This window comes from Nomascus leucogenys, chromosome 22a (assembly GCF_006542625.1).
Source record: "Nomascus leucogenys isolate Asia chromosome 22a, Asia_NLE_v1, whole genome shotgun sequence".
NCBI lineage: Eukaryota > Metazoa > Chordata > Mammalia > Primates > Hylobatidae > Nomascus > Nomascus leucogenys.
Genome location: NC_044402.1, coordinates 50961162 through 50982203, shown reverse-complemented (window position 1 = coordinate 50982203; position 21042 = coordinate 50961162). Strand labels below are relative to the sequence as shown.

Sequence of the window (21042 nt, the reverse complement as noted above, 5' to 3'; positions counted from 1 at the left end):
ACAATAACCCTAGCCTTATGGGTACAATTTTCCAACCACATATGAATCTAAATTAGACTCTGCTTTATAAATCTGTGAGTTTGGGTTGGAGCCAGCACTAGGATTACTACAACTCAGGGCAGGAAGAAGAGTAGGAGGGCAGAGGAGGAGTTCCAACAGAAAGTTAACTATGATGAGAAACTATGGGTCCCCTCCTCTCTGCAAATGTCACAATCTGGTTCCTTTAAAAAGATTGGAGAAAAATGGAAAATACAATTGAGGAAAAAGCCCTGGGAGGAAGGCAAGACCTGGACAGGTCTGAAAATTTGTCTTTTGATACCACAAGGAGATTTGTATGCAGGGACCACCCTAGGTAACATTCAGCTCCCTGTGATCACGGGTCTTGGTGAGACAAGGTTCTACTGAAGGGCCAAAGACAATGGAGCAGCAAAGATGACCCAGCCAAGCAGTGACCACATAAAGCCCATGGTGGCTGGAACAGAAACTGGGCACAGCCCCATCTACTCTCCTCCCCTGCGACAAATCAGCATAAGAAACACGTGGACTCTGGAAGGTTCTCATGTGTTCCATTTATTTTGTCTCTCAAATTTTAGGAATCTTCTCCTTTAATTAACTCATCAACCTCTCATGGCAAGAATTTGAGAAAGTAAATTTATACTCAGGTTCTAATTTTAAGAGGGAAGGAAGAAGTTACAGCTCAGCGCACCATGAAGTTGAGACAAAGATGGAGACACCTCAGCCCCACCTCTCTGCAACAGGAAAGATGATTGGGGAGGGAGCATAGATCAGCATGGGGAAGAGGGTCATGGTGGACACGGGGGTGGGGTGGTCTCCCCATCTCCTCACACTATGCCTACAGGAACACAGACACATGCAGGTGCCTTTGCAGAAAGAAAGTCAGGGTTCTTCAAGTCACAAAGGGAAGGGCAGGAACCTCTCAGTCCCACACAAGGAAGCTGTCTCACACTACAGAAAAAAAATATTCATGAACAAATTCATATCCGTCACAGTGAGGGGTCACACTTTAAACAGCCCATCGCATGCTCAATACATCCAGTGCAAAGAAACCCCATAGCACAGCTGTGTCCACTGTTCCCTCCAAAACCCAACACACATCAAGCCCTCCAGGGTCTCACCTTTACAAGCCGTGAGAGACACATCAGAGCCCTGGGCACTGTCACTGCCTGGAGTAGAACAAAAACAGGACCTGGTCAGATCCCACAGGAGATGTGGCTAGAGGAGGAACTGTGGGCTGGGTGAGCTCCCCCATGGGCTCCCAAACACAATTTCCCAAGGATCTCAGGGATCAGCCTCCTTCATACTTACTTACAGCCTGAGAGTAGCTCCCTCCTTTTCTATCTATGGGAAGAAAATGTCCTGTGAGATACCAGAAAGGAGCCAGGGCCTTAAGGTCCTAGAGGAACCTCCTAGTCTTGGACCCCAGAGAAGTTTCCAGAAATGTGTGACTGCAGACCCAGGGCGGGATCAGGAAACACGAAGAAAGCTGGTGTGGGTCCTGGACCAACTGCCCTCCTGAGGTCTGTCCTCAGGGACCTTCCCCTGTGACTTGTGACTGCTGGATCAGGTCTCATCGCCACAGTCATCAAGGTGATAAATCTGTCCTTCATTTTAACAGGTGCTTTACAAAAGAGTAGGTGCTGGCACACAGGGCCCAGGCTGGGTAGGCCCATGAGTGTGGATGGTGCTTCCCAGTAACGAGGCAGGGCACACTTCTACCTGGGGCTTGGAACCCCCAGTGGGACAAGAAATCTCAGACCCCACCCTTCACCCCTTCCCTACCTGAGCTCTTCCTCCTCCACATCACAGCAGCGACCACAGCTCCTGTGATCACAGCTCCAAGGAGAACCAGGCCAGCAATGATGCCCACGATGGGGATGGTGGGCTGGGAAGACGGCTCTGGGAAAAGAGGGGAAGGTGAGGGGCCCTGAAACTGCTAAAGGTCTCCAGAGAGGCTCCTGCTTTCCCTAAGAGACATGACACCCCCATCTCCCTCCTTACCCCATCTCAGGGTGAGGGGCTCGGGCAGACCCTCATGCTGCACATGGCATGTGTATCTCTGCTCCTTTCCAGAAGGCACCACCACAGCCGCCCACTTCTGGAAGGTTCCATCCCCTGCAGGCCTGGTCTCCACAAGCTCCGTGTCCTGGGTCTGGTCCTCCCCATCCCGCTGCCAGGTCAGTGTGATCTCCGCAGGGTAGAAGCCTAGGGCCCAGCACCTCAGGGTGGCCTCATGGTCAGAGATGGGGTGGTGAGTCATATGTGTCTTGGGGGGGTCTGACGGGAAGAGTCAGAAAATTCAGGCATTTTGCATCTGTCATGGGACACTCCACCAGCACGCATGTGGCCATCTTGAGAATGGACAGGACACCCGGGATGGGGAAGAGAGCACAGAACCCAGACAGCAGCCTGGACACAGGCACCTGGGATAATCTTCTATTCCCTGAGGAGGGAACAGCGACTTCTGGTCCTGACCTGAGTGGAGGCTGAGGGCCTCAGAAGAGCTGGACTCAGACCCCCACACACATTGAGTGTGAAGCAGAGAACAAGGCCTGAGAAGAAAAGTCACGGGGCCCAAGGCTGCTGCCGGTGTCAAAGGGAACCCCGATCAGTATTCGAGACATCGTCTTCCCGTCATTCCTTCAGAGATTTTATCCCTTAATTGTGTCAGAGAGCAGGGCGGAACCTCAGAGTCACTCTCTGGTACAGGATCTGGAAACCCAGGAGGATTCTTCTCCCTCAGAACCAGAGTGAGGGCGATATTCTAGTGTTGGTTCCATTTTCCTCCCCTCCTTGTGGGAGGCCAGCCCGGGAGATCTACAGGCGATCAGGGAGGCTCCCCGTGGCCCCTGGTACCCGCGCGCTGCAGCATCTCCTTCCCGTTCTCCAGGTATCTGCGGAGCCACTCCACGCACGTCCCCTCCAAGTAGGCTCTCCGCTGCTCCGCCTCACCGGCCGCCTCCCACTTGTGCTTGGTGATCTGAGCCGCCGTGTCCGCCGCGGTCCAAGAGCGCAGGTCCTCGTTCAGGGAGATGTAATCCTTGCCGTCGTAGGCGTCCTGCCGGTACCCGCGGAGGAAGCGCCCGTCGGACCCCATGTCGCAGCCATACATTATCTGGATGGTGTGAGAACCTGGCCCCGCGCCCGCGGTCAGCCCCGTCCCCCGAGTCCCGCCCCGCCCCGACCAACCCGCGGGGATTTCTGGCCTAAACTGAAAATGCAACCGGGTAAAGGCGCCTGGGCCTCTCCCGGGTCAAGGGTCTCGGGGTCCCGCGGCTTCGGGGTGGATCTCGGACCCGGAGACTGTGGGCGACCCGGCCCGTCAGTGGGAGATGAGGGGTCGTGACCTGCGCTCCGGGCCGGGGTCACTCACCGGCCTCGCTCTGGTTGTAGTAGCGGCGCAGGGTCCCCAGGTTCACTCGGTCAAGCTGTGCCCGGGCCTTGGAGTTCCGTGTGTTCCGGTCCCAATACTCCGGCCCCTCCTGCTCCACCCACGGCGCCCGGGGCTCCATCCTCGGGCTCGCGGAGTCGCTGTCGAACCGCACGAACTGCGTGTCGTCCACGTAGCCGACTTCGAGGTACCGGGGCTCCCCACGTCCGGGCCGGGACACGGTGGTGCTGAAATACCTCAGGGAGTGGGAGCCTGGGGGCGAGGAGAGGCTGAGACCCTCCCGACCCTCCTCCCGGCGCGGCTCCCCGGGTCCTGCGCCCCCGCCAGGCGGGCCCCTCCCTCCTCCCCGCAGAGACCGTTTCCCTCCCGGCCCCGCACTCACCCGCCCAGGTCTGGGTCAGGGCCAGGGTCCCCGAGAGTAGCAGGAGGAGGGTTCGGGGCGCCATGACCGCAATCCTCGGCGTCTGGGGAGAATCTGAGTACCGGTGGGTGCGTGGGGACTTTAGAACCAGGACCGCGACGACACTGATTGGCTTCTCTAGAAACCTGACACCCAATGGGAGTGAGAACTGGGTCCGCGTCGTGAGTATCCAGGAAGAAGGACCAGGTGCAGGTTGTGAAAAGAAGAGAAACTGCGGAGATGGGGAATCCCCAACGCTGGGCCTCCCCAATCCATACACCGCCTTTGGGGCCTGAGACCCTGAGACCACGCCTGGGGCCCTGGGACTTCGCCCTGACCCCGCTCCTCCTGTGCCAAGCGCTCTGTCTCAATGTTTCCCTGAGTCTTGGCCCAGGAGCTGTCTGAGAAACCAGGAAGAAACCCTCGGCATTGGCCCCGTCCCTCTCCCTTCACTTTTCATCCCGGAATCTCCCTCCCTGAACTGGACTCCTTGCCTCCCACTCCTTACCTGTCCACCTGGACTCTTCTAGAAGAAAACTCACCCCACGGAGCTTGGTGACAGACAGTGAGAGTGAGCTTGTCTGGGAATGGAGGTATAGATTTTTGTTGTTGTTGTTTTTGTTTTTAATCGGGAAAAGTTGCGCCTGAGTGCATGAGACAGAATAGAGACCAGTTTGCTCTTTGTTTATTAAATACATTGGGTAGCAGAATCTTGGTAATCCCTGAATGATCAGGACTCTAATAGGTAAAAAATGTGACTTTGGCCCCTTGATGTATAAATGTGTCCAAAAGCATTACAACAGGACTCACAAAGCTACTAAGTTTCACTTTCCCAGACAATGTATCTGTGACTCCTGCTTGTCGTATTTTAAATTTACCATCATTCCACAGCCCTGAGATTCTGTGTGAGTCCAGGACATCTCCTCAATACAAAGTAGCCACTGTGTTACTATATGTTGCAACCAGGAGCCATTACAGACTTTATTCACCTCAAAGTTGCAACTGTTCAATGCAGTCACAATGCCCGTCACTAGTGCTCATGCACTGCCTGTTTTTAGGAAGTATCCACTTCTAAGTGTTGTGTATATTTTATAGGAACACTTAGTATTTTTTAAACCTGATTAACATAAAAAACGATTAAATTTTAGGCAGACCCACATAAGGTATTAAAGACCAACTGTCAAGGACACCCTGCGAAACTCTGTAGATGGATGTATTAAAATCCATAAAACAACGTATTTAAACCTAAGAATTCTGCTGCTTTTGAATTCTTTCCTCTGCTCCTTTTCCTCACCCCCTGCTTCTCTAGGCCTTCCCTCCGTCCCTCTCATCCTTGAGGCCCTCCTCTCCCCGTAGTCCCCACCACACTATCACTCGTGAATTGTGACACTAGCACCGTCCCATGATCTGCTACGTGACTGTTCTCTCCACAGTGTTCCTGCTCCTGTGAGTTAGAGTGTATCATTTCTCCACTTAAAACACTCCAGTGTCTCCACCTCGGTCTTGTGAAGCTTCAGTGTCAGGCACGTGAGCATATGAGGGGATACCTGGTTCATTGTAGGGACTAAATTAATTTTTGTTGACTGAATGAATGAAATGCGAGTGTATTAAATTGCATCACAGATAATTATAAAATGTAAAACACTGAACAAGTTCAGAAAGATTTTATTTTGTGCAACTAGTGTATATATCAATTCATCAATTCATTTGTGCACTACCATGCCTGGCAAAACAACACCCATTTATCTGTTTATAGTTCCTTGGTCAGAAATCTGGGCAAGATGTGGATAGAATCTCTGTTCTGGGCTTCCAAAAGCTGTGTTATCATTTTGAATCCTCCTTCAGGCTTACACAGAGGTGGCAGAATGCAGTTTCTGGCAGTTGTAAGACTGAGGTCCCTGTTCCTTGCTGGCTGTCAATGTAGAGAACAGGGAAGGCTGTGCTCACTTCCTGGTGCTCACCAGCATTCTTTCCTACACAATCCCTTCATTTTCATTTTCTTTTCTCTCTTTTTTTTTTTTGAAACGGAGTCTTCCTCTGTCACCCAGGCTAGAGTGCAGTGGCGCGATCTCAGCTCACTGCAAGCTCCGCCTCCCAGTTTCATGCCATTCTTCTGTCGCAGCCTCCCAGGTAGCTGGGACTACAGGTGCCTGCCACTACGTTTGGCTAATATATATATATATATATATATATATATATATATATATATATATATATATATAGTATTTTTAGTAGAAACAAGGTTTCACCATGTTAGACAGGATGGTCTGGATCTCCTGACCTCGTGATCCACCCACCTCGGCCTCCCAAAGTGCTGTGATTACAGGCATGAGCCACCATGCCTGGCCCACAGCCCCTTCATTTTCAAACCCCATGGTGGAGGAAACCCCTCATACTGAGTCCCTCTCACACTGTGAATCTCTATGTTCAGGAAGAACCCTGTCCTTTCAAGGGCTCACCTGATTAGGACAGTCCAAGCAGGATAAACCTAGCCTAAAGTCAACTAATTGAGGCCCTTAATTATATCTGCTAAATCCTTTCACAACAGCACCTATATTAGAGTTGATTGAGTAACTGGAGGAAGGTGAATGACCAGGAGCTGGTTGTTGAGGCCATCATAGAATCAGCCTAGCAAGGGTAGAATCTTCAATTTGTGTTTAATTAGGACACAGTTGGAAATTGAAGTTCAAGTAAAGTGATCATTGTGAATGGTCATCAAATACATCCTTTTCAGCCATGGAAATTCTCCTTACCTTTTAAAACTAAGTTACAAGTTTAATATCTTATAATTAATTTAGGCCAGGTGTGGTGGCTCACACCTGCCATCCTAGCACTGTGGAAGGAAGAGGAAGGCAGATTTGTTGACTCCAGAAGTTCAAGATCAGCCTGAGCAACATGGCAAAACCCCCATCTCTACAAAAAATTAGAAAATTAGCCAGGCATGGTGGTTCATGCCTGTAGTCCCAGCTACTCAGGATGCTGAGATCAGAGGGTCCCTTGAGCCCAGCAGGTTGACACTGCAGTGCATGGTGATCATGCTACTGCACTCCAGCCTGGGTGATAGAGTGAGACCCTGTCTCAAAAATAATAATAATGATGATGATACATTTAGAGCAAATGCAATTTAACGTGTAATAATACATCCTCTCTTGTGAAAATGTATTAGTTATTTACTATTGCATAACAAATTATGTAAAACTTTGCTCAAAACAACAAATATTCATCATCTCCCACAGTTTCCAATGGTTAGGAACCCAGGAAAGGTTTCCCTGAATACTTCCTCCTCAGGGCCTCTCACGAGGTTGCAGTCCAGTTGTCAGCCAAGGGCTGCATCATCTGAGGGCTACACTGGGGCTGAGGATTCACAAGAAACATGGATCAGTCACATGGCTGTTGGAAAAGGCCTAGTTCCTTGTTGTCTGTTCCCAGAAGGCTTCAGTTCTTAGCCACATGGACCTTCCTGCAGGGCTGCTTGTGGCACAGCAGCTGGCTTTCCCCAGAGCTCATGATCCCAGAGACAGAGAGAGAGAAGGTGGAAGCCGCAGTGAGTTTTATGTTCTACACCCAGAGTCACAAACTGTTATGTCAGCATTATTCTATGTTGTTAGAAGTTAGAAGTTGTTTTAGTCCATTCTCACACTGCTATAAAGAAATACCTGAGACTGGGTAATTTATAAAGGAAAGAGGTTTAATTGACTCACAGTTCTGTGTGGCTGAGGAGGCTGCCCCAAGAAACTTACAGTCACGGCAGAAGTGGAAGCAAACACATCCTTCTTCACATATTGCAGGATCTGGCCAGCAGCCCGCAATGCAACGGGGCTCTTTCTTTGTTCCCAGGTGGATTGGCAGGTTGAGAAATAATAGACACACACAATATAGTGAAAGCTGGGTCCAGGGGGGTTACCACCTTCTGGTCCCATTGTGCCAACAATGCACTGGATATACCAGCATTTATTATTAAGTTTATTGAGGGTGGGGGTAGGTTAGTGAGGGATTTAGGGTCATTTGATTATGAGGTGAGATGGTCACATGGGGATGAAGTAATTCTTTAACATAACATCTGTATGCAGAAGTACAGTATACAGAGATAAGAATTTACAATATAGTGTGTGCATCAGTAATTTCTAACAGAGCCTTAAAACAGAATCTCCATAACCTATGATTAGCAAGATATTAATCAGCAGTAACAGTTGCAGCAAAAGCTGATTACAAACAATCAATAGAAAGAGGACGTGAAGCTAGACAACCAGTTAGACCAGAAATTATCAGAAGGGAGTATGCCTTAACCCTAAAGAGTCCTAGAGAGCTGTGGCAAGATAAGGGCGTTTATAGCCCTATCTTATCCATATGAACAGGTACCCCTCATGCATCCGTTTATAGGCTCTCCACAAGGGTTGCATTCCATTCCCAGAGCTATGAACATCTGCTTTTCTGGGATAGGAATATTGGTGATGTGAAACCTCCCTGACTGCATGTCTGTTCGTAGGCTCTCTGCAGGGGGAAGGACATCACATGCTGTTGGCTCATTCTGGCAGTCCCACCTGGCATTGTCTTTACACAATCTTGTGTGCAATTTTGTATTTATGATAATCAGGAGCATTTCATCTTTTATTCCATAGCAATAGTTTCAGGGGATCTCCCTACATTCACATGGTGGCAGGAGAGAGAAATGCAGAATGAAGCAGGGAAAAGCCCCTTATAAAACCATCAGATCTCATGAGAATTCCCTCAGTATCACCAGAACAGCATGGGGGTGCTGTCCCCATGATCCAATCACCTCCCATGAGGTCCCTCCCCCAATAGGTAGGGATTACAATTCACATGACAATTCAAGATGAGATTTGGGTGGGAACACAGAACCAGGCCATATCAGAAGTGCCTCATTAAGTCCAAGCCACACTCAAGAGAGGGAATTAAGCTGCACCTCTGGAAGGGAACAGTATTAAAGGATTTGAATATATGTTAAATGCAAAATTATAACTATTGTTTCAGGTTTTTGAAAATCAAAGTCTTCTTTTATCTAATTATTTTTCATTAACTCTTTAAGCTTGTCTTTTAATTTAATTTAATTTTAAGTTTCAGGGTACATGTGCAGGATGTGCAGGTTTGTTACATAGGTAAACGTGTGCCGTGGTGGTTTGCCGCACCTATCAACCCATCACCTAGGTATTAACCCTGGCATGCATTAGCTATTTTTGCTAATGATCCCCCCACCACCACCCTCCCCCAACAGGCCCCAGTGTATGTTGTTCCTCTTCCTAGGTCCATGTGTTCTCATTGCTCAGTTCCCAATTATAAATGAGGACATGTGGTGTTTGGTTTTCTGTTCCTGTGTTAGTTTTCTGAGGATAATGGCTTCCAGCTTAATCCATATCTCTGCAAAGGACTTGATCTCATTCCTTTTTATGGCTGCATAATATTCTGTGGTGTATATATACCATATTTTCTTTATCCAGTCCATCATTGATGGGCATTTGGGTTGATTCCATGTCTTTGCTATTGTGAATAGTGCTGCAATGAATGTAAACATGCATATACCTTTATAATAGAATGATTTATATTCCTCTGGGTATAAGCCCTGTAATGGGACTGCTGGGTCGAATGGTATTTCTGGTTCTAAATCTTTGAGGAATCACCACACTGTCTTCCACAATGGATTAACTGATTTACTTTTCCACAACCATGTAAAAGCCTTCTTATTTCTCTGCAACCTCGCCAGCATCTGTTGTTTCTTGGCTTTTTAATAATTGCCATTCTGACTGGCATGAGATGGTATCTCATTTGTGGTTTTGATTTGCATTTCTGTAATGATCAGTGATGTTGAGCTTTTTTTCATATTTTTGTTGGCCACATGCACGTCTTCTTTTTAGAAGTTTCTGTTCATGTCCTTTGCCCACTTTTTAATGAAGTTGTTTTATTTTCATGTAAATTTGCTTAAGTTCTTTGTAGATTCTGAATATTAGACCTTTGTCAGATGGATAGATTGCACAAACTTTCTCCCACTCTGTAGGATGTCTGTTTGCTCTGATGATAGTTTCTTTTGCTGTGCAGAAGCTCTTTTGTTTAATTAGATCCCATTTGTCAATTTTTGCTTTAGTGGTATATGCTTTTGGCGATTTCATCATAAAATCTTTGCTCATGCATATATCCTGAATGGTATTGCCTAGATTTTCTTCCAGGGTTTTTCTAGTTTTGGGTTTCACACTTAAGTTTTTAACCCATCTTGAGTTAACTTTTGTGTAAAGTATAAGGAAGGGGTCCAGTTTCAATTTTCTGCCTATGGCTAGCCAGTTCTCCCAGCACCATTTATGAAATAGGGAATCATTTCCCCATTGCTTGTTTTTGTCAGGTTTTTTAAAGATCAAATAGTTGTAGATACGTGGTCTCCTTTCTGAGTTCTCTATTCTGTTCCATTGGTCTATGTGCCTGTTTTTGTACCAGTACCATGCTGTTTTGGTTACTGTAGCCTTGTAGTAGAGTTTTAAGTCAGGTAGCCTGATGCCTCTAGCTTTTTCTTTTTGCTTAGGATTCTCCTGGCTATACGAGCTCTTTTTGGATCCATATGCATTGTAAAATAGTTTTTTTCTAATTCCATGATAAGCTTCTCTTTTAAAATTTATAATTAAAAATTTGAGACATCACAGAGCCTTGGGTGCTGAGGGGAAAACAGTTCAAGACAGAGAAAGGAGATACAACAGTATCTCTGAGATTTTCTTGCCAATATCGTTGTTATTAAATAACAATGTTCTCCTCAATGAGTTAACACAATTGAGAACATAGAGTAACTAGATCAAATCGTTCCAAGACTTCAGTGCCATAAAACTAATGCCTAGAAAATAAGTCTTTGTTTTGTCTAAGATGTCTCAAATTTAGTGGAAATATGCCCCAAGCACCAATTTTCTTATTGAAATATCATCCTCACTAAATATTTGCCTACAATTAAAAAAAAAAACCTCTGCTCTATGGCATAGCCGTTCTTTTGTTTCTTTACTTCTCTAATAAACTTGCTTTCACTTAGGAAAAATTGCCTAACCAAATTGCTTTTCATTTACAAAAATGTGAACCTCATACTTTGGTCAACACATCTAGCTTAACATGATGCCAATGACTTTGGTTTGATGCCATAGCCCGAAATGGTTAGCTCGAATTGAGAAAATAGTTTTTTTATTTTTTTTCAAAAACTGGCTATTGAGTGGGCATTCTATAATAAACTTAACATCTTTTGTTGTGGTATTAAATGAGTTGTGATAGAAGTGATTTGGACACAACTATGATTCTATATAGCACTGTTATTATGTGCTTCTGAATTTTTTTTTTCTTTTTAGCAGTCCTATTCTGTTTTCCATTCATATTTGCTATTCCATCACTGGGTATTCCTTCCTACTCTTTTCTTGTTTCATTTGTTTTGATCAATGATGTGCATTTCCAATCTGTAAAAGTTTAATTCAGTTGTATGGGTGGTAAAATGTAACATCAAATCCTTTGCAAGATGGAATTACCTTACACAGCAGATTGAACATTGTATCATTGAAAATCTAGAGAGATGCCAGTGAGCCAAGGATCAAATGACCTATTTTTAGCCAAGGCCATTTTCATGGCACCCTGGTCCTCTCTGTCACATGGGTCCTTACAATTCTCTGTGGTTTTCTTCCAATGTAAGTAGTTCTTGTTAAGGATCCTTGAAATGAACCTTGGAATTCAACAGGTATAGTTTCATTTGGAAAACTCTGTTGAGGAATTACAGTCAAGTAACTACCAGGGTGCCCAGCACTGGTGTAAAACACAGAACCTGTAAAACTCCCCTGGACTGATGCCCATTCACATCCCCCAGAAGGAGGCTCCAACCTGAACCTGTGATTATTATTCCTTTGTATTTCTTTAATGATTGTTGCAATAAGTATATATATATATATATATATATATATATATATATCCCCAAACAAGTATCAGTTAGTTTTGCTAGGTTTTAAGCTTCTGGTACAGCAAATTCCTACTGCATTTATTTTCCCATGATGCACATTACGTATAGGAGTTATCTGTGGTGTGGGAGGCTGTCATTCATTCATTTTTACTGATGAAGGTTTACATTTTATGGTTATACCACAATTTCACTACTTTCCTATTGATGTATATGTGGCTGATTCCAGTTTTTGCCATAAACATTAGTGTGCATGTCTCCTGTGCACATAGGTAAGAAAGCCCCCCAGAGTGGATGATTAGGAATGGGTTGGTTGGATGATATGTTGTATGGACTTTAACCATACTAGATAATGTGATTTTCAAAGTGATTGTGGCTACTTAAACTTTTACAATAAATGTGTAATACTTGATGTTGATGATGTGTTCTGAAAACACTGCGTTGAAGGAATCGAGTTAAAAGCCACTGTCTTGGTGGTAGAATCATAGCATTTTTATTCAGACTCTGTTAATAACTTCCTGTTGTTTACTTGTTTCTTATACCGTGGCATTATACTTTTGGCATATAGATTGAGAAAATGCTTACTTATAGCAGAATCACATAGGGTTGTTTTATATGTTAGGAAAATTTCATAATGAAAATGAAAAAATGGAGAAAGGGAGGGAAAGAAGGACGAATGGAAGGAAAAGTGAAAGAAGAAAAGAAGGAAAAGGAAGGGGAAGAAAAGGGGAGTGAGAAGGAGGGAGAGTGAGAGATTGAATGGAAATAGAGAAGAAAGGGAGGGAGGGAGAGAAGGAAGGAGAAAGGGAAGGAACAAAGGAGAGAAGAAACTAAAATAAAGAAAAGAATAGGTGTTGAGAAACTAGAAATCCTATGTATGGCTAATATTATGAAAATGGGAGAAATAAAACAGATGTAGTTAACCTCTATAGAATAATGGAAATGTAAGAGGGCTTCATTAGTTATCCAATGCTGTGTAACAAACTACCCCCAAATTTAGTCACTTAAAGCCACAAACGTTGACAAACTCAAAAGCATAATACAAATACCAGCAAAATGGTGCCAATGCAGATAGAAGTTCCCCACCACTGGCCCCACCAGCACCAGGGGGTCTGAGGGATGGTGGCTGCTTGCACCACAGCCTGGATCTGCTGCAGGGTCCTTTCCTGTGTGGGCCCCACATGAAGGTGGCCTCCTCCTATGTCACCTAGAGTGTTGGCCAAAGCAACATACCTAGATGTGGAATGTGGTGTCGTCAGAACTCTAAGAGGCTCATCAGGCAGTGTGCTTCCTGCCTTCAGGTGAGGATGCAGGATGAAACAGTTTGTCTTTTACCTTGGAGGGGACACACCTGCATTCCCCTAAACACTTGGCACTTGTTCACCCATAAAACTTCACTTCAGTGGCCACTCTTGAAACTCTGTAACGTTTACCTTCACCTTCTGGAGTGCATGTGTTTTGCCAAGGACTCCAGTTCACTTTCTACCTGCTGCTCATCGACCCCAGTCAACATGAAATTGTCAATGAAATGAGCTGATTTAATATCCTACAGGATATCCAGTATGTCTAGTGTAGTCTTTATACTATAGCAGGCAGGGGAGTTACAATAGCCCTGAGGCAAACGATAAATAAATATATTGTGTATCCCACATGAATGTGAATCACTCCATATCCCCTTTCTAATTGCAGAGAAAAGCAATGCACTCACCAAATCCACAGCTGCACGCTGTGTGCCCAAGCTTTTATTAATCTGCTCTACCAGTGATATCCAGACAACATAAAATCTGCAATTATTACTCCTATTTGGCCAGAACTGGAGTAATCCCATTCATTCTTTAGTCCTCATCAGGCTTCCTCAGGGACAGGTTGCTGGATTGTGTAGAGACAATAGACAGCCCCAACACCACCCCGCCTCCTTCAGCTCTCCAACGGTGGTGCGACTCCCACAATACTTTCAGTGTCTTCCACAAGACCCACCCTGGGACACACTATGATTTCTGATTTGGCCAGGATGTGGGCAGTTTCAGAGGTTTCCCTTTGGCTTTCAGCACAATGAGAGCCCTTACTCCACAGACTAGGGGTCCAGTGTGGGGGTGGCTCCACCTAACAGTGGATCAGTGTCAATTCCCAACTCAGGGAATTGGAAGATAACCAGGGCTGGGTCTATGGATCCAATGGTCCCATTGTGGGCCATAATATGTCCAGGTTTACTCCCTGGCCCCATAAGCCCCACTGTAATGGGAGACATGATAGTGCTGTGGGCATCTGGGCGTCACTGTCAGCTCACACCCAGTATCAATAATCCCCCCAGTTCTGCCAGTTTTCTTTCCCCAGTGTACAATCTCCTGAGTAAATGGCTATGGGTTCCTTTGCTGAAGGACTGAGGGAATTGTGCCAGCATATACTTCCACGGGGTTGCAGGGTCTTCCTTCTAGGGATATGGACTCCTCCTCTGTCACTGAAATCTGAATCTGAATCTTGGTTGAGGTCTAGGCATTGAGGATGGGATCATGACTTTGTATTGGGTCAAAAAACTTTACCCTCCTGCTCCTCAATTCTTGCTTTCTTATCATAAATATCAACCAGCACCCTTGTTGGTTGCATGTCCTAACCCTGGGACACCACCCTCTATTAACCTTACACACATTAGCTGCAGCTTGAGTCCTATTGGCTGCTCCTCTGAAGCTGCCATAGTAATGGTGCTCTGTGGCTTTTGCAGGTCACTGCCACCACTTGGTCTTTGTCTCTTCAGGGCCACACACTCCCCAGCGATATAAATAAATGCAACTCTGGGACCATCTTTATTACCATCACACCCAGCCTGCAGAGGGCAACACCCCAACACTTCTTAGTGATGAAGGTCCCTCTCACCATCACGTTCCAGGCTCTGGTGGAAGGTGTGCCGTCTCCGTCCTCTTGTGGAGCATGGTCTTGGTGGGCCTTCACCATGCCCAACTCGCTCAGCCTCATTATTCCATCCTCTACATGTTCTCCGGCAACTAAGACATGTATACCTTGTTGATATTTGGGAATCATTTTTTCTAGATTCACCCCAGCAGTGGGTTTATCCTCATTCATCAAAGTTCTGGGGTGTTTGATAAACCCATGCCCTGAGAAAGTGCCTCCAATCCAAAGGATTTTCATTCATCCAGCCTGACATTCTGACCCCTTGATCAAACACCCTCAAGTTTCAATCCCAGAAGTGCTCTCTGTGCTCCTGTTGGGACATGCTGGCTGGTTCCTGCAAAGCTCCTGAGTGGGATTCCTGCTGCATCATAGGGATGAGGCTTCTGCAGCATCTTCCAGCATAGAAATTGGGAACCACTACTAGAGAAGGGTGAGCCTCCTCTGCATGCCCAGAGGATCCTGGCAGCACCCATTGGATGATCTTTTTCCAGTTTTCAGAATCTCAGTTTTCCCCACAATGGCCCTGAGTTTCCTATAACAGGACTGCGATGGCTGAGTGTCAAACATCTCTGGAGCACTGTGGCCCTCATAATGATGTCTTCAGCTACCATTCCGTGGTATCTATCCTTTCGCTACAGGAGATAAAGTCTTCTCCATGAGACACTGCAGAGGCTCTCACATGTAGCCACTGACAGCTGTTAACAATCTGCAGATTCTCATTATCCTTTTATAGGGCATCAACACAGCTGGAAAGCAACCAGCCAATTCCACTGTCTTTGTAGGTTTCCCCCTAGTTCCGTCATTATTGTGCAGGGCATCCTATCACCCCACCTGCCATAGCTTCTTTTAACCAGGATATCTTCTCAGGTTTGCACTGGTGACACCCACAGCAGCTCAGCTGCACCTTGTGCCACGGACTATCTGTGTCCCCCACTAACCCAGATGGCATCCTCTTGGCCTGCTAGGCAGTGGGAAAGCTTATTTCAAATGCCCATTTTTGCCCATTTTCACCCTTGATACCACTTTGTGGTATCTATGGTCTCCTGAGGAGCAGACCCCAATACAGTATTAAATGTGCAAGGACTTATTAAGGGAAATGCTTGTGACAGAAATTCAGGAGAGAGACAGAAAACGCTGGGGAGGCCATCAGACCACACTGCAAATCTGAGCCCCAATGAAGGAGAGAGGGCAGGAAGGTCAGCTGGAAGCATCCTAGACCCTGTGCAGCCTAAGGAAAATTCAGCAAGTGTGGCAGGGAGCTCTGGAGCCTCAGTCAGCCTTCAGAGTAGAAATATTCCTGCCTTAGCTTCCCTGCTTTCCTTAATCAGGAAAAAGCCGAGGCAGGTGTGTTCTCAGAACAAACGTGACAATAGACTTCAGGCTGTGACAGCTGGGGCATCATCAATTATTCTTCCTCTACCTGATGGCCTGGTATGTGTATCCTCATGAGTGCCACAATGATCCACTGGAGTAAGAGGAAAAGGGATGATGATAGAGGGGAAAAAGGTATTAATTGATGAACTAACACCTTTAAGTAGAGGAGAAGGGATGATGTTCAGGGCGCCAGCAGGGGAACTGGCTCTGGCTGGGAGCAGGATGGTTAACACACAGCAATCCCCCACGTGGTAAAATGCCTGACATGTGGTGCAGCTGCAAATGCATGAGCAGACGGTGGTGGAATCTCTGAAAGCTGTCTTCTAATGTGTTCAGTTCTCTCAGTGAAGTGGGAAGCAAGGTCATCAGATGAAGTAAGAATGAGGAAGAAGGTTGGATGTGTGAGCACAGAGAGAAGGTGTGTAAGAGTCACCCAGGCCAGGAGGAGGCTGAGGGTGAGCCACGCAGGGAGAGGGTGATTGCTGGCCATGGTGGGGGCTCCCCATGAGGTTTGGGTCATGAAGGTAGAGACAGCAGTCTGTGTGCTGTGTGCTGCTCTCTGCAGCTCATGGGCGCAGGTGCCGTGTAGGCAGAGGTGGAATCCACCAGCTGTGTAGTTTTGCCAGACAAGTGTGAATGCAAGGGAGAGGCAAGGGAGGGATGGAAATTATTTACCACAGAATCCAAAATGGGTGAGGAGGTGAATCCAAGCACTGAGGGCGAGGGAGTATATGGCAGGGTCACTGGACTAGGAATCCCAAGGGGGTGAAGAGATTGTTGGAATTGATGTACCACAGAATGGACTCCATGCTGGAAAGCAGGCACATAAGCAATGAATGGTTCACTGATATTACATCACAGCATATGATAAAATAATAGTATTAGTGTCCTCAGAGCCTGTGGCTACCCTGCAAGGGGATGAGTGGAAAGATGGTCAGAGAGTGGGAAGTGTGAAATTGAAAGTATGGAAGGGCTGGGGTTCTTTGCCATGATGAGGCCTAGGGGATAAGAAGGGCATGAGATTCCGGCAGAGAGAGGAGATGGTAATGAAGGAAAGGAGTTCCAGGATCTGAGAGGCCAGGGAGCGAGGGCATCTTCTCTGCTGTACATGTGTCTATTGCTGCCATAAAAATTACCACAAACCAAGCAGATTTAAACAGCACCTAATTATCATGCCACAGTCTTGTGGGATGCAAGTCCACACAGTCTCATGGGGCTAAGATCAAGGTATGGGCAGGTCTATCTTCCTTCCTGGAGATTCTGGGGAAGAGTCCACATCCAAGCTCATTCAGGTTCTTGTTTGAATTCACCTCCTTGCAGATAGAACAGAGCTTCCCACTTTCTTGCTGGGAGCCACCGTAGCTCCTAGAGACTTCTCTCTGGTACTCATGTGTGGTGCCTAAAGCACATCCAATCCTCCTGCTTGGAACCTCTGATCTCCCCTTTGCTGTGTCTCCTTTGCCTTCCTCCTCTGCAGCATCTGACTCCATCCAAAGCAGATCCTCTACTTTTAATGGCTCATGTGATTTGATCGGGCCCACACAGAGAGTCCAGGATAATCTCCCTATTTTAAAGTCCTTTATCTTCATTACATGAGTAAGGTCCCTTTTGCCATGTAATGCAACCTGTTCACAGGTTCCAAGGGCTAAGACTGGATCTCTTTGGGGACTAGTACTCAGCCCACCACATCTGCATATGTCAAAGTCACAAAGAATCCAGGAGACAGCACTGCTGAAGAGGCTGACGGTGATCCAGGAGCTACAAGAGTCAGGATTGACAGGAACGGCCTGGGGCCCACAGGGAATGGCTACAATGAGGGCAATAGGGCCCTAGTCTGATGACACCCTAGGGGTTTTAGGGAAGAGGGAGGCAGAAATGTCTAAGAACCACAGTGAGGAGCAAGGACCCCACCTCACCTCTGATCCCAGGGGTACAAGTTCCTGGGAAACTCCCCCATGTGGCAGAACTTCAGAGGGGGTCACATTCTCAGGAAGAGCCAGATTCTTGCTAGAGCTTGGAGGTGAGGAAACATCCTGAGAGAGAATGAGATTTTGCTGATCATGGTCTGTGGATTCTAGGGGGTGCAGTGAGAAGATTTCTGGAGTTAGGTAGGGGACATGGTATGGGGACAGAATAAGAGTGTGCAGAGCCTTGTGGGGATGTGAGTGCAGGGTGTTTGGGGGATCCAGTGTGACTGACACAAACAGGGAAATGGCACGAGGAGCTCAGTCCTGGTGACCTCCTTGTGGACTGACTCTGTGGGAGATGAGGGAGGAGGAGCAGGGGTGGCTGTCACCTGGTCTCTGTCCATGGCAGTGAGGACAGTGAGGTGACTGGGTCTCAGTGCTGTGTGGGCCTTCTGATGACTTGTGGAGTGTCTGAGGGAGGAGGGGTCTGAGAGGATTCACTCGGGACCCTGAGGGAGGGTGTGAGTTTACTCCAGGTCTCAGGTCTTCCCTGACACCTTTCTTTGTGGCTTAGGGCTCCCTACTGTGAATTATTTAGGGTTAGTCCATTTTGGAGTTTATAACCTAAAGCCAAAACTAAGACGGTCAAAATGTCATTTTCATGAAGCTTTGTTATTAGCATATCATATAGACTGTCTTGCAAAAGTCTCATTTGTCGTTTTGTTTTTTTCTAAATGGCTGTCGATCTTGTTTTAAATTTACAAATGGAGTTAATTTATCTCCACTGTTAATTGGTTGTGGGTTGTTTAATTTTGTGCTGTGTAGTTTTACAAATCTATAACAACAGTAGTTTGGGCCTCTTATATTCTAATAATTAAGTCTTTAAGCTGTGTACACATTGCAATTCAAGTATGAGTCAGGCATAACCCTAGCACTACAAGACAATAGGGAAAGTTTCTCTCTCCTAAAATTTTGCAAAGATTCTGGGTTCTTTTTCCACTGAGTGGGAATAAGTCAGCTAGTGAGGAACATGAGGTGTTTGGCCTCATCGAAAGGTGATTCAGCTCCCAACTGTGAGAAGCACTGACCACTAGGAAGACCTCCCTGCCTGGTTCCTGGACCCCTACACCATGGCAGAGGCCATCTTCCCTCCTACTGCAGAGTGATGTCCCAGATAGCAAACGGTTAGCCGCTACCAGTTTTGTGGCAATGTTGCCTTCTAAGGCATGGGTTTTTATCTGAGAATCTTCCTATTCCCAGATGACCAAAACTGGGTTCATCCACTCTTTTCTGAGCCACCTCTGCCCAGAGACCTGTGGCTATGCCCTCCAGTCACAACAGAACACCCTTTTAGGACACCCTGCAGGAAGCTGACATCTCTACACAGACTCACACGAATGGTGTGTGCACAGAGCTTTGGTTCTAGTTCAGGAGGTGTAGAGGGAGGCTCACTAGTCCAACAGAGCTGGAGGCTAGTAGCAGTGTCATATGCCAGGAGCCAAGGTTACAAGGGATACAAAGTGTCCAGACCTACCAGAGAAAGCAAACCCGTACATCATGCAGGGCTAGACAGGGACAAGAGACAAGGTCATTCTGGGCCAGCAAGAAGGTGGAAAGGGAAATTACAGACATACCTCAGAGTTACTGTGGATTTGGTTTCAGACCATGCCAGCAAAACAAGTCACAGAATTTTTTTTTGTTTTGCAATGCATATAAAAGTTATATTTATACTGTATTATGGACTGTTAGTTGTACAATAACGTTATGTATAAACTAGGTATGTACCTGCCTTAATTTATAATTATGCTACTGCTAAAAATGCTAACAGTCATCTGAGGCTTCAGCTAATACTAATCTTTTTGCTGCGGGAGAGTCTTGCCTCTGTGTTGATGACTGCTGACTGATCACAAGCGGGGCTGCTGAAGGCTGCTGTGGCAACTTCTTAAGATAAGACAATAAAGTTTGTGGCGTGGATTGTAAAGTGGGAATCAGTACTTAGGTAAGCTCAATTTGAGTGTTCAGTCCAGTGAACCTGAACATGAACACTCCAGGCCTTTCCACCACCTAGCTGTAGAGCCGTGGCCACATCTGGCCCACAGTTGGCCCTGACAGACACTTTTACAGTGAGTGAGTGCTGAATGAACCCATATGAGTCAATTTCCTCATCTGCAAGCCAGTGATGTAATTCCTGCCTTGCTGATTCAGAAGAATAAGTGAGAAGAAACACAGTGCCAAGAAAAACAGACACAAGACCTGTGGAAGGCTGGGCACCAGTGCTCTAAAGCAAGCTCTGCCTAAACTGGCAGGAACATTTTTCACATCAGAAACAGGAGTTGGTCTGGATTCTGTCTGGGGCCAGGCTGAGAGGGAGGTGGGGGCAGTGGAGCAGGGCAGGGCTGGGGCCTCTGCAGTGCCAGGCACTGAAGCAAAGCCAAGGCCTGGAGAGAGCCGGCTCCTGGTGTCTTCTGGGCAACTCAGACTGCTCCCCGCCTCACCCACCATGGTTTTCCCTCTTCAAGGCTCTCTCGGTGCTATTGTGTTCACCTCCTCCTACCCTCCTGGTCCCTAGCACTCCAGGACTCACAAAGATGCTACTCTGAAGACCCCAATGCAAGCATGGAAGAGCAGAACAGCTCCAGGGGCAGTGGGAAGATGAGGGCACCCCCGCATGTTGACGGACACCAAGGGTGGGGGTGGAGGAGATGAAGGGGATCAGCACAGGAGTCTGGGGGAAAGCCTCTAAATCCCACCCTGCACTAACCTCACCCCTGCAGCTCCTTGCCTAGTTACAGCTCTCAGCTCCTTCCCAACCACACCCCAGTCCAGATCTCAGGGCTCCCTCTCCCCACCCCCTCCAGAGCAGTACAGTCCACAGAGCCCTTGAACAGGAATTGCCCCTCATCTAAAAGTTAATTATTTCTTAGTGGGGAGGGACAGCCGGTCCTCTCTTTCCAGTGACCCCATATCTTTGTTCAAGGCATCCAGTTATACTCCCTGAGCCAGGGATCTCTATCTGCCCCCCAGACACCTATGCCCAAGACAAGGAGCTCCTGGGCTTCGCAGTACAGGGGGCCTTAAGCTAATGGACTAGAAAAAGAGGTCGAATTCCTCATTTATAGCCAGACCC

The 21042-nt window shown here is 46.8% G+C and overlaps 1 protein-coding gene across 1 annotated transcript; it reads right to left on the bottom strand.

Annotated features, from left to right (window-relative positions):
• Positions 1-550: 550 nt before the first annotated feature.
• LOC100587765 (HLA class I histocompatibility antigen, A-3 alpha chain) lies at positions 551-4037 on the bottom strand. The gene is made up of 8 exons (XM_030803262.1): positions 3792-4037; positions 3392-3661; positions 2875-3150; positions 2020-2295; positions 1801-1917; positions 1327-1359; positions 1137-1184; positions 551-966 (listed from the first exon to the last, which is right to left on the bottom strand). Exons 1-8 carry the CDS (start codon positions 3853-3855, stop codon positions 962-964), a joined length of 1089 nt encoding a protein of 362 aa, XP_030659122.1. The 5' UTR covers positions 3856-4037; the 3' UTR covers positions 551-961.
• Positions 4038-21042: the final 17005 nt, after the last annotated feature.

Bases quoted from the DNA above. Each gene is read 5' to 3' on its own strand.
- LOC100587765 (XM_030803262.1), bottom strand. From the start codon at position 3,855: ATGGCGCCCCGAACCCTCCTCCTGCTACTCTCGGGGACCCTGGCCCTG. The intron at 1,918-2,019 runs GTAAGGAGGGAG...CTCTTTTCCCAG, and splicing joins GCCCCTCACCCTGAGATGGG to AGCCGTCTTCCCAGCCCACC. The intron at 1,185-1,326 runs GTAAGTATGAAG...GTTCTACTCCAG, and splicing joins GAGCTACTCTCAGGCTGTAA to GCAGTGACAGTGCCCAGGGC.